The sequence below is a fragment of the Mastigoproctus giganteus genome, chromosome 6 (genome assembly GCF_048544385.1).
Source record: "Mastigoproctus giganteus isolate SK-2022 chromosome 6, ASM4854438v1, whole genome shotgun sequence".
Lineage (NCBI taxonomy): Eukaryota > Metazoa > Arthropoda > Arachnida > Uropygi > Thelyphonidae > Mastigoproctus > Mastigoproctus giganteus.
This window is the reverse complement of record NC_143580.1, coordinates 160,450,977-160,466,219: the sequence shown is the minus strand read 5'-3', so window position 1 is coordinate 160,466,219 and position 15,243 is coordinate 160,450,977. Positions and strand designations below refer to the sequence as shown.

At 38.7% G+C, this 15,243-nt stretch overlaps 1 protein-coding gene across 1 annotated transcript in view; it reads right to left on the bottom strand.

The window, feature by feature from the left end:
* The window catches only part of Ino80 (chromatin-remodeling ATPase INO80), a 672,466-nt gene that overhangs the window by 379,363 nt on the left and 277,860 nt on the right, over nucleotides 1–15,243 (bottom strand). The window contains exon 16 of the mRNA XM_090376565.1: nucleotides 10,117–10,212. Coding sequence (XP_090232691.1) covers nucleotides 10,117–10,212 — 96 coding nt within the window. The remainder of the gene's footprint in view (nucleotides 1–10,116; nucleotides 10,213–15,243) is intronic.

Sequence of the window (15,243 nt, the reverse complement as noted above, 5' to 3'; positions counted from 1 at the left end):
TGAGATGGATTTTGTGTGAAGGTCAGCAAGAAAGGCTAGTACTGAAAAAGTTAGAAATTACATGATAAGGAATAAAATGAATGTCCAAAAAAACCATCATTAATAAAATAGAGGAGAAAAGATTGGAGTGGTTTGGCCATGTGAAGAGAATGAAGGACAACAGATTGCCGAGGTGCCATGGAGAAGGAAAAAGAGAGGAAGACCAAGAAGGATGTGGATAGAAGGTGTGAGAGCAGCTGTGAATAGAGGACTGGTGGATGGAGATTGAGAAGATCGAAGAAAATGTAAAAAAAGAATAAGGGAATCACTTTTCAATGTTAGGTTGAGGAGAACCATTGTAATAATGGAATAAATCCTAAGAAGATTTATGTTTAGTTCAGGAAGTCTGATCTGTCTATTTTTTGTGGGTAAAAAAAATAGACAGGCAAATTAAAGCAAGAATGGCTTCTGCTCTTCTTTCTTTAATTTGTCTCTTTTGGGAAAAGGCCAGGCTACCTATGCAAATGGTATCATTTGCATAATAATTCTAGATTTGTCATCATTGTTTGAGTGAACATCACCTACAAGTGATTGACTCCACTTTCTTCTGAACTTCAACAATTTTAGGTTTAGTTATTTCATGAGAGGTTGAGATAGTATCAGTTTGGATACTAATCAGAGTGTTACTGGATTCATATATTTTATATATATTTTTTTAGAGCTTGCTAGCACATTTTTAGCCCAGTTAGCAAAAGAAGTGTACAGTTCGATTGAGACATCTGTTTGTGTTGCAGGTGAGTGGCAGCTTTGAGTGATCAATATGCAAGAGTGGTTGAGCATGCATAAAGAACCTTTCATGGCCAGGATATATGACTTTATGCATATTTTTAGACTTTTCCCCCACAGTTTTCCAAGGTCACATGCTTCAGAAAAAGCTGGATGGCTTCCTTTGAAGTTTGCAGTTTGGGCAGATGGGAGTGGAAACTGCAGTCTGCTTGAAAATTCTCTTTAGAACCCACAAACAGAGCACACAACATTTCCTCAACACATCGTCTGAGAGTGGGCATGCTTCTGACACTTAAATCACTGAATGGGATTTGGTAAGTTAGGCTGAATCTTGCAGCTTAAGTAACAAGATTTCACTGTGGGTGGAAAAACTTGAGTGCTAAATGACAGGATGATGAACCTGGTTGGAATATGGTTGCCACCTTTTCTGATATTAATTCATCTTGCAAGAATCATCTTTTGTTTACTAAGTTCTCTAGTTATTTCCACTTCAGTCACAGTTAGCAGGTCCCATTCAGACAAAACACCTTTTTAGATGTTTAGGGTATTATGGAGAGTGGCTGTTACTGATATTCCCTTAAAGGTTATTAACTTTAATAGTTGCACTGTTTTGATTTTATAGTTTCAAGTAGTGAGTCCCGACTCTTGAGGCATTTCACCATTTCTGGGGATCCAACAGCAAGCTCTAGTCATTTTTGTATCAGGAATGGTGATAGTCCCTATAACCTGAGCAGATAAGGGGTGCTTCAGGAAAAACGATGATGATAATGACCAGACAGGGAGTGCATCACCACCTTTATCTGCTCGTGATTTTGTATCTCTCTCTCTCTCTCTCTCTCTCTCTCTCTCTCTCTCTCTGTTGTTTGTTATTTTGGTTTTTAGGAGCATTAGCAACTAAGGCCATATTGCTCCAGGGATATGCGGTGGTCATTCTCTGACCTTTCCGCATCCTCCATATTTGGTGGGCACGGGCTCGAACCCCGGTTTAATCAAGAAGTGTGTGCTACGCACTGCTGCTCCTGCCCACGGAGGCGCCAATCTCTCTCTCTCTCTCTCTCTCTCTCTATGAATGACTGGAGTCACGTTCTCTGGTGTTGGTATAAGTCTTGGTCTTGGAGACTCTGATCCACTGAAACTTGTTCTGATCCTGAGTGATCTCTTCCACCCAGGTGACCAGCCCTATCACAGGGGAAGTGGGAGTACTGGGGTATGACCAAATGAACATTAATATGTGTTAGTAACTAAACTAGTAAAAAATAAGGAAAGGTAACTTTCCTTCTTTATTCTCTTCAAATACTTTTTGAAAGATGAGTTGTTATTAAATAAGGAAATTTAATACGCACTAAAATGCAAACATAAAACTTCAGTCACACAAAATGTTTGGCACATGAGCCCTGGCGTAACTAGTGTACCAATCTCAAATTAAAAATTTGTGAACATTGGAATAGTGTGATATTTCAAGGAGCCATAGGCCTGCTGTTCATATTTTACTTGGTTTATTTCTAGAGATACTGAGTAGCAGTTGATCAAAAGGTATGGCTGAATAGGATGCGAAAAGGAAGTCTGTTTTGGTTGCATATTTAAGTAATAACATTTATCTGTGGAGATACAGAGGAGGCTCATGAGCTTCAATATGAGTTGGAGATATCCTATATGCACCAAGTGCAATCCTCAGTGCATTATGTTGAATAGGATCCAGCCAGCGTAGTACACTCATTCAAACAGAATCATAGATTGGAGCACCACAATTCAAGCAGGATCTAATCACTGCTCTATAAAAGAGCAGCAAATCATAAGAACTGCTCCTCAAGACAGGGCAGATAAAGTTCTTAGCATGTTGATCTTTTTAAGGCAGGTAGTATGTATTAATTTAATATGCTCAAAGAAGTTTAGCTTACTGTCCAGGATTAGTCCCAAGAATCTGATATTGCTGGCAATCGGAATGGTGGAATTTCATATTTATTATTATTATTAGCCATATGGTGCAAGGAAGCCTGAGGCTTATGCTGCACCAGGCAAAAAAAAAAAAAAAAAAAATTCCCACATTACCCTGGGGGGGGGGGAGAGAGAGAGAGAGAGAGAGAGAGAGAGAGAGAGAGAGAGAGAGAGAGAGAGAGAGAGAGAGAGAGAGAGAGAGAGAGTCAGAAATAGACGGGAATCACCAAGAAAGCAAGAATGATGATATCCAGCTCAGGACCCTGGGTTTGCTAAGCCCATACTCAACAGATGTGAGCCCCTGGGGTTAAGAGCACCCCCTTTGTTTCCCTCACCAATCTCATTGCCCTTCTCTAAACTTGTTCCTGCGGCTCCACATCCTTCCTAAATTGAGGCCCCCAGGCTTGTATGCAGTACTCAGGGTGTGGCCGGACCATTGCCTTATACAATGGGATAATCACCTCTTTATCCCTTGTAGCAAAATTCCTGTATATCATTGGCAAAATCCCATAACTTGTACTGGCAGCCTGTCTGCATTGCTCGGAGAACTTCATATTTGATTGCACAATTACCCCAGGTCTTTTTCATTTTCACTACGCTGAGTGTAGTACCATACAAATAGTACATCACTGGAATTACTGCTACCCATGTGCAGTACTTTACATTTATCAGTGTTAAACTTCAATTGCCATTTCTCAGCCCGACAAAGTTGGGCCAAAGAGGGGCAGTTTGTTGCCTGGATCAAAGAATATAGTTCATAAACCACTGGTAGAACCCAAAACTGTCTTTCTTTCATCCTTTGTACATCCAACTGGGTTTGAGAAACAGTTTGTAAAAGTTTTACCTCAGGAAGGTCCCTGCTTCAACTACTTTTGTTTCATCCCATTGATCACCCAAGAGAAGCTAAAACAAGGTATTTTTGTTGGACCTCAAATTTGTAAAGTGAAATTTTGAGGAAACTATGAATAAAAGAGAAAAACAAGCATGGATTCACTTTGGGTCTGTTGTTGAGAACTTCTTTGGAAGCAACAAGGATACAGACTGCAAAAATATAGTTGAAAATATGTTGGCTAACTTCAAGAATCCGGGCTATTAGTATCATGTACAATTTTTATTAGTATCATGTACTATATTAGTATCAAGGTATAATTTTTACACTCCCACAGTGACTACGTCCCAGAAAATCTAGGAAGTGTTACTGAAGAATAGGGAGACAGGTTTTACCAGGAAATTAAAGACATGGAAATGAGGTATTAGGGTAGGTGGAATGTCAATATGATGGCTGACTATTGCCGCATGCTGAAGAGGGAATGTAAAGTAGAAGGATCTGCAAGAAAATCTAAAAAACAAAAATTTTACCCATTGTAATAAAAATTTGTGAAAAATCAAAATTTTTTCTAATGATTTTCGAAGAAACCTGAGATGATGGAAACAAACAGATCACTTTTAAAATCAGCACCAGAAAACGACTCAGAAACACCCCCACTGAGAAAACAGAGCAATTTTCTCTTCAAAACAAAGAGCAGTGTAATTTGTCCAGCTTCTCCATAAATAATTCATTAAAACTAGCCACTTCCACAGTACCAGATAGAAGTTTGTTCCAAAAATCAACTAGCTGCTGCTAAACGCAAATTTATACATATCTATCCTGCAACCATTCTTCCTCAATTTAAATTTGTCCTCTTGCGTGCATTTTCTGAAAAAGAGTAAGGATGCCATCAACTTACTCAATCCATTCAATGACTTAAACATCTCAGTCAGATCTCCTTGTAGCTGCCTAATTTCCAGATACTGAAATCTTTCTTAGCAAAAGTGCCCTTTTATTTCCATCACTAATCTTGTTGCTCTTTGCTGCACCAGTTCCATCAGATCCACATCATTCCTAAATTGAGGCTTCCAAACTTGTATGCAGTACCTAAGATGTGACCTAATTACCTCCTTGCCCCTGCAGGCAAAATTCCTGTATATCATTGACAAAATCCCATGAGCTGTTCTAGCACCTCATCTGTAAAGGTCTTGTTGCAGAAGTATGCCCTGATTACTGTCATAACCACCCTGCCAACCTTTTGTTTCATCTGCAAACTTAAGCCAGCTATGCCTTCATTAATAAATATTGAGAATAACGGCCTTGTCCAGAACCCTAGGCAACCCCTCACAAATAACATTAGTCCAAAAAGAATAGTGCCCACTGATAACCACTCTCTGTTTTCTCCCAACCAACTATCCTTTTATCCATAATAGTAGCTTGCCCATAATTCCACAGCTCTGAGTTGTATAGGCCGTCTTCTATGTGGAATAGTATCAAAAGCTTCTAGTCGGACAAGATCATCCCCTCAACAAATCCAAACTGTGGTTGCCATATAACTGCAATTCTTCTGCTGCACCTACCTTATTCACCAAATCTGGTCCCAGACTTCTTTTTGTTTCCCAAACTTAAATTTCACTTGGCTGGACAAACACTGGTGTGCATTATTTTTCAGCAGAGTCTCATTGGAGCTGCACACTTGTTCCAACAATATCTCTTCATTTATTTTGAATTTTTAAAATTTAACTTGGGAAACAAAAATAAGTCTGATGAATAGCAAATCATTACTTTGCTTCTTGAAGATGTTGGTTCAGACTGGTCTGCTACTGAGCTGCGTTTCCTTAGTAGTTAATGAAATGATGCTACATCCCCCCGTTCATTCCATTACTGCATGGACCTGTATATGAATTGAATTCCATTTTCTGAGCAGTGCTATTCTTGATTACATCTTCACCATTGCTACATGATGGGTACATCAGCTGCATTTGTTGTGAGAACAAAGTGCTTGACATATCCTGATTGTGATTTTATGTAGTGAATGCAAAGTCAACTTTCTGTGGCAAGGTGAAGCAGTTAAATATTTCCTCGTGAGAAAGACTATGCTCTAACCAAGACCAGCAGACTCTTGATCAGCTTTAGTGTGACATAGCTGTTTCATTGAAATATGAACTAACGAACTAACATACCCTCTAGATTGGGGGTATTATATTGATGCTATCAATACATTGGCAGATGACTGATGCTGTATTTGATATCACGTGTTTGCTGGCAGACAATCCCTGGCTGTCTCCATGTGGCAGAAATGATAACCAATTAGTGGTAGTATATTTTATATTAGAAATTACCTGTGCAGTATTGCAACAGATGATGGGGTTGCCAGGAAAGCTGGCTGGGACCACCTTCTTTAATAAATACATAAAAAAAAAAAAAAAACCACTGGTATGAGTCCACTTCATAGTAAAGCTACAAACTTTTTAAACCCCCCCCTGCCCATGTGTTGATATCTTTATATAAAAGCAGTTACATATTTTTATGTTGTCACTTTGAGTACCTTATCCGAAGTTCAGGATCTGTATGCAATTTGCGTTGACTGCAAAAGTGGACTGCAACTGTTTTCTGTTGGGAAAGACGATATCCATTGAGCTCAGCCCACTTTGTGTACTTTATTGGGAGACATTTGCAATTTCCTTTCGATAGATCTCATGTTCTGAGAATGAAAAGAAATAGAAAGAGATCTATTTCCAGCATAAAGGTATGCCTCAATTTGGGAGTTCTTTTGTAATGGAATCAATTCTAAGGGCAAACAGGGTTGCACTCAATACTGACCCTTTGCAGTACTCCTTCCTGTGAGAATGTAGTAAAAAGGGAATTTTGATATCGGAGCTGGAAAAAGTGGCTCTTGAGGAGGTTCCTAATAAATATAGGCAGGTTGCATCGTAGACCATTATTATGGAAGTCACGGAGAATGCCATAATGCCAGGTAGAATCAAATGCCTTCTCTATATCTATGGAGACCATAACTAGGTGTTTTTCACAAAAGCATTGCAAATTTAAGATTCAGCCCTGATCACCAAATCAAAGGAAAGATCTGTTTTGGTGAAAGCCATGCTGACTATTACTTAGTGGATGTTAGCTTTCAATGATCCAAGTGAGTTGACTATGGATAATTTTTTCAAGAATTTTACCAAGCCAACTTGACATAGATATTGGTCTGTAACTATTAGGACTGGAGGGATCTTTCCATATTTCAAGAAGGCCAGAACTGTAGCATGGTGCCAAGAAGTTGGATAAACATTTTCAGGAAGATTCGGTCAAAGATGACTAGCAGCAGCAGTAGTAAGTTTTTCTCATCAGGGTGCTGTAGCATAACGTAATATAATATAATATATCCCATCTGGCTCAGCGGCACTGTTGCATATTGTTCTGATGGCTTGCAAAAGTTCACAGTATTGGAAGGGCTGGTTATATGGAAGTAACAGTGAGATTCAAAAGTTGATGGGTCTCTGTTCTGTGGTGGTCTGGAATTCCAGAGTGTAGGTGGAAGTAGCTGAAACTTGAGAAAAGTTTTGTCCAAGGCATTTGCTATTTCCATAGGAGGAGAGAGTTGTTGCCCATTGCAGGAAAGAATTGGGGAAGGAACAGTTGGAAAATTCCCAGAAAGCTGCCTAATTTTATTCCATATTCATTTTGGGTTAGTGTTTCTATTGATAGTTGATACAAACAGAGTCTAATAATCTTTCTTGGCTTGTCTTTGAATGAGATGCACTTTTGCCCTTGGCTTCTCATAGTTAATAAGATTAACTGTAGTTGCAGTTGGACGAAATAAATTCCACCAATAGTTGAAGTGGCATCGGGTCTGGGAATTCGATAACGGAATCAAGCATTTAGCTGCAAATAAAGGGCGGGATGTGATATAATTAGTAACCTCATCTATGAGCTCAAGTTGTTGTTATTTTATTGTTATTTGTTTTTTTTAGGAGGATTAGCAAATGAGGCCATATTGCTCCAGGGATATGCGGTGGTCATTCCCTGACCTTTTCGCATCCTCCGTATTTGATGCTCGAACCCTGGCCTAATCAAGAAGCGTGTGCTACGCACTGCTGCTCCTGCCCACCTGGCTACGGAGGTGCCCTGGCTCAAGTTGTATAATTTTTTTTGTCCAAAGTGATTTCTGACTGAAATTTAATTAGCTTTAGAGAATTTTCCATTTCCTGCAGGGTTGGTCTAATGGTGGTTGTGTATTCATTAGAATACAAACAATTGGAAAATGGTCGCTGCCCATGGGATCATTCAGAGTGGACCATTGCATGGTTAGAAACAGTATCGGGGAGAAAATTGATAGGTCAATTGCAGAAGTCTGTCCAGTAGGTAACTGTTTATGGGTGTGGAGATGTGCGAGCTACTATTAAGAAGAGTGAGGTTTTGTTTTTCCAGTAAAGTTTCAATCAGTCAACTGTGTCTGTCTAATTTAGATGATCCCCATAGAGGCTGGTGACCATTGAAATCCCTTAGCAGGCAGATAGGGGATGGTAGCTGTATTAAAATTCTTCAAAATCATTCTAACAGTAGGTATGATTTGGTGGGAGATGGATTGAGACTAGTGTTAAAGCAATCTGAGTAATCAGATGCACAGCGACAGCTTCAATTTGGGTTTGGAGAGTAATTTGCCTAGCTGGAATCTTTGAGTTAATCAAAATAGCTACACCACTACAAGCAGAATCGAATGTATTTCGATCTCGTCTACAGATAGAGAAGTTTTTATGGAAATGTGAGAAGTAGGTTTCTTGCAGGCAGACACAAACTTGAGAGCAGCAATTAATTACGTATTGAATGTCATCAATGTTATGAAAGCCTCTGCAAAGCCACTGCAAAATATAAGGCATTACTTGAATTTAGAAGAAGCTGTACCTTATGTTGCTGTCTTATGGTGTTCAGACTTCGGTTTGTCTCTTTTTAGAAGGGTAGGATGACCAGTGTCCATATCTTCTTCTATAAATATTTCCAGAATTGAATCTTCCTGTTTGGATGAGTACTCTGCATCCATGGATATAGCACTTTGATACAGCACCTGAACACTGTTGATCCTTTAACATGTTCTTTTATACGTACACTGTCCTTCAAAATAGCATTCACTGTTGAAGCAGCAAGACTTAATTCCCATGCTAAAAAAAATAGATGATAAACTTTGTCCTGCTTCTTATTTCTTAATCATTTTCATCTTCATTTCTAAATCAATATTTTGTTTTGTTTCTTAGCACTGCCACCACTTGCGCTTTTCGTTGGTTGCTTTCTCTTCATCATTGTAATAAGTAAATAGGAATGAACAAAAGATTCTGAAAATTTATGTTTTTTTTATGTTTGAAGATTTCGGTGAAGGAGAAACACCTTTCACCGTAATAACATAAAAAGCTACACAATTCCAGTTATTGGTATTATCGCAACTGGAATAAGATTGAGTTTATTGCTTGTTTATAATAGATTGCATTAACAGAAAAGCTCAATAAACCAGAAAGTGCAAATTGTTTTTGTTTTATGGTAGTGACCTCCAGAAAAGTGATTTAGAAAAGTATCACAAAGGCATTCAAAATTTATTCTTATAACAGATCAACCGGTGAAATACCACCACTTTGCTTATTGGAGGCTTGAAGTTTGTTTGTTATTTGGTTTTTAGGAGCATTAGCAACTAAGGCCATATTGCTCCTGGATATGCGGTGGTCATTCCCTGACCTTTCCGCATCCTCCGTATTTGGTGGTGACGGGCTCGAACCCCGGTCTAATCAAGAAGCGTGTGCTACGCACTGCTGCTCCTTCCCACCTGGCTACGGAGACGCCTGAGGCTTGAAGTGGTGAAACTAATGTTTAGTCTCTAGAGCAAAGTTTCCGGCATCCCCCTTCCACCCATACTTCCCTTCAACCCATGCACGGTACTAAGTACCATAGGTTTTGATACCTTTCGTGTTTGGGGGTTTCATAAAAAAAAAAAAAAAAAAAACAAAGAACATATGATAACTATGAAAGTGCAGTGCACTCTCCAGTCAGACCACGTAGCCCTTCTTCTCAGCCAACAGTAGCGTTTGTAAATGTGTGGGCTGTTTGTTTTGTTTTTGCATCCTTTAGTTAAGTGATTTTTGTTGCTTATTTGACATAAATTTATATAAAACTAATACAATTTCCATTATAAAAATGATCTTTTAGAGAGATAAATAGTATAGTTGTAGAGCGAAAATTTCAACTTCCGAGGTCTTGGAACGAACTATCAAAAAAAAAAATAATAAATAAATAAATAAAACAAATAAATATATAAATGATGTGTTATTGGGGTCACATTATATTTTCACAATATCCCCATTTATTCCTATGGGATGCAAAATTCGTTTCCATATTTTTTTTTTTTTTTTTTTTTTCAGTTTGCACTGGCTGGCAAAAACTTATGTAAAGTTAAATTTACATAAGTAGAGTATTACGTAATTTGGGCAGTGCCTGTACTTGATTCCACAGCATAGCCATAACTGTGCTATTTGTTTCTAGAAAATGATATACTGATTAGGCTAGTCTACTTTATCTTTCTGAGCTTTGCTTAACTTTAAATATTATCAAAAAAATTAACCTACCTTAAATTTTGGAACAAATTTTGTGAATTCCTGTTGCCAATTATGGAGTGTTGAGGCTGGAGCGATAATAAGAAATGGACCCCAAATACCCTGCGTCTGGAGGAGGTGGGAAAAAAGTTCATTTGAAACATTCAAAAAATATACAATAAAATTATTATTTAAAAGCCTTAACAACAGTGGTGTAATCTATTAAACTTTATCAAAACTACTTTTAACCTGGCAGCAGTAGGTAGTAGTAGTCATCCTCCTGATCATAATAACACAGCCTAAGAGGTACCTACTTTTTCATTTTTTTCTGGAAAAAATTATGTTTTAAGTACACCAATGCTTGATCACTTACTAATGGATTATAATACTAGTTTTAGAATTCAAAGAAGAAGTTAAAGATTTTAGAAGTTAAAGAATTCAAAGACTGAATGTCTTTGAATTCTTTAACATTACGCATAATAATGATGATATTGTCTCATATATAAATATAGTAGTAGGTTTCTTTTTAATTTTATGATGTCAATTTTTTTGAGGAATGGTTTGATAGAAATGTGTACACAATGGTCCAGAAAATAAGGTGCCTGCTTTCTGCACCACTTCAATTCCTCTTTAATATGGTAAACGCAAGTGAGCTGGTTATTTCCTTTCAGGCAGAAATTTTTCCCTTGGTATAAGCAGAAGAATGAATTTCATGATGTAAAGACCATATACATTGACATTGAAGACTTCAAAGAGGCAGATCTATTAAAAACCTTTTCCCAGTAAAGGCTAACTAGTGCCAAATTTTCTTGCAGATTGGGTGTTAATGAGGTCATGGATTAAGATACAGTTGGCATGTATCTACCTTTCTGTATGTTTGGATGATTTATGATGGATTAAGAAATTATTTTCAGGATGTATTTATTAAGTAAACTGCAGTTTTGAAGGTTTCTCTAGTCTTCCTTCTTAGGAATTAGATGAGTAATTAAGTTAACTGTCACTGGCAATTCACAGATGTGTGCTTCAAGCATTCATAGAAAAATGAGGATAAAGATGATCCCAGAAGGCTTTAAACAATTGTAATGTCAAGCCATTCTGTGTGGAGATTTATTCTTTGGGAGAGAGCTGCCTGCATTCAATTCTAGTGGGGTTATGGGTAGGGCATGGGTTTGTTAAGGGAAAGTCTTGTATAACCAATTTGACTGGATACTATGATGTGGTCACAAAGGAACTGGATCCAAAAAATAATTTTGATATCATATACTTGGATTTCAGGAAAGCTTTTGACACTGTTGCACATAAAATACTACTGTACAGATTGGAGCAGTTTGGTATTAAAGGTAAGTTGCTGCAATGGATAAAAGGATGGTTGAGTGGGAGAAGACAAAGTGGTAATCAGTAGACACTGCTCTTTGTGTACTAATGTTATTAGTGAAGTTCCCCAGAGTTTGGTGTTGGGCCCATCCATTGTTGTGTTCTATATATATATATCAGTAATATCAATGAAGGTATATCAGGCTTAATGTCCAAGGTTGCAGATGATAGAAAGGCTGGCAGGGTAGTTAATGATAGTAATGACAGTGTGTTCCTTTAACAGGAAGTAGAAAAAGTTAAGCAGATGGGCTGAGAAATGGCAATTGAAATTTAACATTGATTAATGCAAAGTACTGCATATAGGTAGCAGAGTAATCCTAGAAAAATGTACCAACTGTGTGGTACTACACTCAGTGTATTGGAAAATGAAAAAAGACTTGTGGGTAATTATGCAATCAGATAAAAAGTTCTTTGAGCAATGCAGACAGGCTGCCAGGACAGTTATGGGGTTTTGTCAATGATATACAGGAATTTTGCTGGCAGGGACAAGGAGGTGATTATCCCATTGCACAATGCAATGGTCAAGTCACATCTTAAGTTCTGCATACAGGTCTGGGGGCCTCACTACAGGAAGGATGTGGAGCTGGTGGAACGAGTACAGAGAGATGCAAAGAGATTGGTGAGCAGAACAAAGAGGTTCTCTTATTAAGAAAGGCTTAAGTTTTGCAAATTACAGTGTCTGGAGACTAGGCACCTGCGAGGAGATCTGATTGAGGTATTTAAGGCTTTGAATAGAGTGAGCAAGCTCAATGCTGGTGGGATTCTTTCTCTTGCTCAGACTAAGCACAAGGTGGCACATATTGAAATTGAGAAAGGATTGTTGCAGAATAGATGTGTAGAAGTCTGCCTTTAGCAAACAGGTTGTTGATTATAGGAACAAACTTCCATTTGTTGTGGAAGTTGATAGTTTAAATATATTCACGGAAGAACTAAAACTATAGGAAGGAATGAATAGGGGAGGTGGGAGGTGGGAGGTGTGGTTTTTTGGGGTTTTTTTTCGGCCAGTGTTCTATATAAGCTTGCTTTCTTGCATCATTTGCCACTGCTAAGTTTCTACACAGCTGTAAGATTCATGTTAACATCTAATAACTTCAGAAATTATTTTTCTAGGGTCTTCAATCTGTTGTTCCACCTTGCAGGTGGGTTCGATTGATTGATTGATTTTTGATTTTTTATTGGCACATAAGCTTCCTAGGCTATAATGCGCCAAGACCAGGTCATATGTAAAAAAGTTTAAACATTCAGTGACCTAATTAGTTAGGTCACTATGTCAAAATGTATAAAAGGTATAATCAATAAAAATCACAGTAAAATATAAATTTTATACACGAGCAAAAATGTTTATTGATTTTAAAAAGCTAAAAACAGCAGACACATTGTCATTGTCGGATAAAATCTGACTGAGTGTATAAGGCTCAGTCAGATGGTTAAAAGCGATAAAACGAGCATTACTAAAACTGGAACAGTTACATAAAATATGTTTAACGGATAAAATGGTGTCGCATTGCTCGCACATAGGAGGATCATCCGCCCTCAGCAGAAACGAATGTGTCAGATGACTGTGTCCTATGCGGAGTCGGGCAAGAACAACTTCCTCGCTCCGATTCCTGCGCAGACTGGACTGCCATGTTTGTATTAGAGGCTTTATTTGGTATAATTTATTTGTTCTCTCTCTATGCCATAGTTCTTGCCATTGGGAATATATCTTTTGGTGTATTATTTGCCTGTAGTCTGTATAGGGGACTGACAGGCAACAATTGTTAGTGGGAGCTGCTGATTTGGCTGCAGTGTCAGCCAAATCATTTCCCTTTATCCCAATGTGGCTAGGAATCCAGCAGAAGCGGATATCAAATTTGTATTTATGAAGAGAATATATTTTCTGCTGAACCCGAGAGAGAACTGGATGACAGTTGTGTCTCAAAGATAATAAAGCCTGTAATACACTCAAAGAATCAGAATATATTATTGACCTTTGGCATTGAGAAGTTCGAATGTGATCCAAGGCTAACTCTATAGCATGCAGCTCTGCAGTGTACATGCTGGATTCAGGAAGAATCTGCTGAGATATTATAGTGTCCCGAAAGACAGCAGCAGATCCTACGCACGATTCAGACTTCGAGCCATCTGTGTAGACGGGCAGGAAGTCGGAATACTCAGCTCGGTGTGCGGAAAAGAGCTGATGGTAGACAGATGACAAGGTTTCAGATTTTAAACATTTCTTAAGGGAGAAGTCGCACGATGGAGTATGAGCATGCCAGGGTGGAAGAGTCTCTTTTGGTGTTTGTGCAACCTTGTCTACCATGATGTTAAACTCTCTTAGTAGCTCTTGGACACGAATACCAAAAGGTTGATTGGCAGTCTGACGGGTATTGTACAAGTTTTCCCAACGTGGCTCAAAGACAGGTGTCCACGTAGGATGGTCTGGCAGGGATTTCAGCTTTAAAGCATAGCTTAAAGACAACTGCTTACGTCGAAGGGATAACGGTGGTTCGTTTGCTTCGACGTATAAGCTCTGGACAGGAGATGTTCGAAATGCTCCAGTAGCGATACGGATAGCCTGATGGTGGACGGGATCCAACCATCGAAGGACACTGTCTCTAGCAGAGGAGTATACCTGGGACCCGTAGTCCAATTTGGATCGTATAAGTGCACGATAAATACGTAGTAGGGTGCACCTATCTGCTCCCCAACACGTAGAGGTGAGAGAGCGAAGAATATTTAGTCCCTTCGTGCACTTTGTACGAAGTTGACGAATATGTTCAAGAAAGGTCAACTTTTTGTCGAACACAAGTCCCAAGAATTTTGTGCTTGACACTACTGGAATAGCATTTTGTCCGAGCATTAATTCAGGTTCGGGATGAAGATTATGCTTACGACAAAAATGTACGCAAACGGTCTTCTCCGGCGAGAACCTGAAGCCATTAGCAAGTGCCCAGGAATTGAGTCGATCAACGGCTTTCTGCAGTTGTCTTTCAATAACCCTCATGTTGCATGACTGACAAAAAATGCTGAAGTCATCAACACAGAGGGCACTGTTTACAGTTGGAGGAAGTTGTTCTGTGATGGAATTTATTTTGATGGCGAAAAGCGTGACACTTAAAACTGATCCTTGTGGTACTTCCTCCTCTTGGCTAAAGGAACGAGAGAGTGAGGATCCCACACAAACTTGGAAAGATCGATTGGCTAAAAAATTTTTAATAAACACAGGAAGATGCCCTCTAAGGCCTAGGCTGTGCAAATCTTTTAATATGCCAAATCTCCAAGCTGTGTCATACGCTTTCTCCATGTCAAAGAACACCGACACCAAGTGTTCGCGTTTTAGGAAAGCATCCCGGATGGATGTTTCCAGTCTAATAAGATGGTCCAAAGTGGACTGGTTCCTTCGGAAGCCGCACTGGATGTTGGAGAGAAGGTCATTTGATTCTAAATACCAGATTAAGCGAGAATTAACCATTCTCTCCAGGATTTTGCACAAACAGCTAGTCAGAGCAATGGGACGATAATTTATAGTGACTTTTGGATCCTTTCCTGGCTTAGCAAAAGCAAGAACGGTTGCCTTGCGCCAGGAATCCGGAAACCCTTCAATAAAGATTCTGTTATACAGAGTGAGCAGATAATCCATAGATTTTGGTGAAAGATGTTTAATCATTTCATAATGGATGCCATCTGGTCCAACAGCACTTGCTTTGGAAAGAGTGAGGGCTCTTTTCAGTTTGTGTATAGTGAATTCCCCGTTATAGGGACAGTCACTCTTACACCTAAAATTAAGTGCCTGTTTTTCTATTT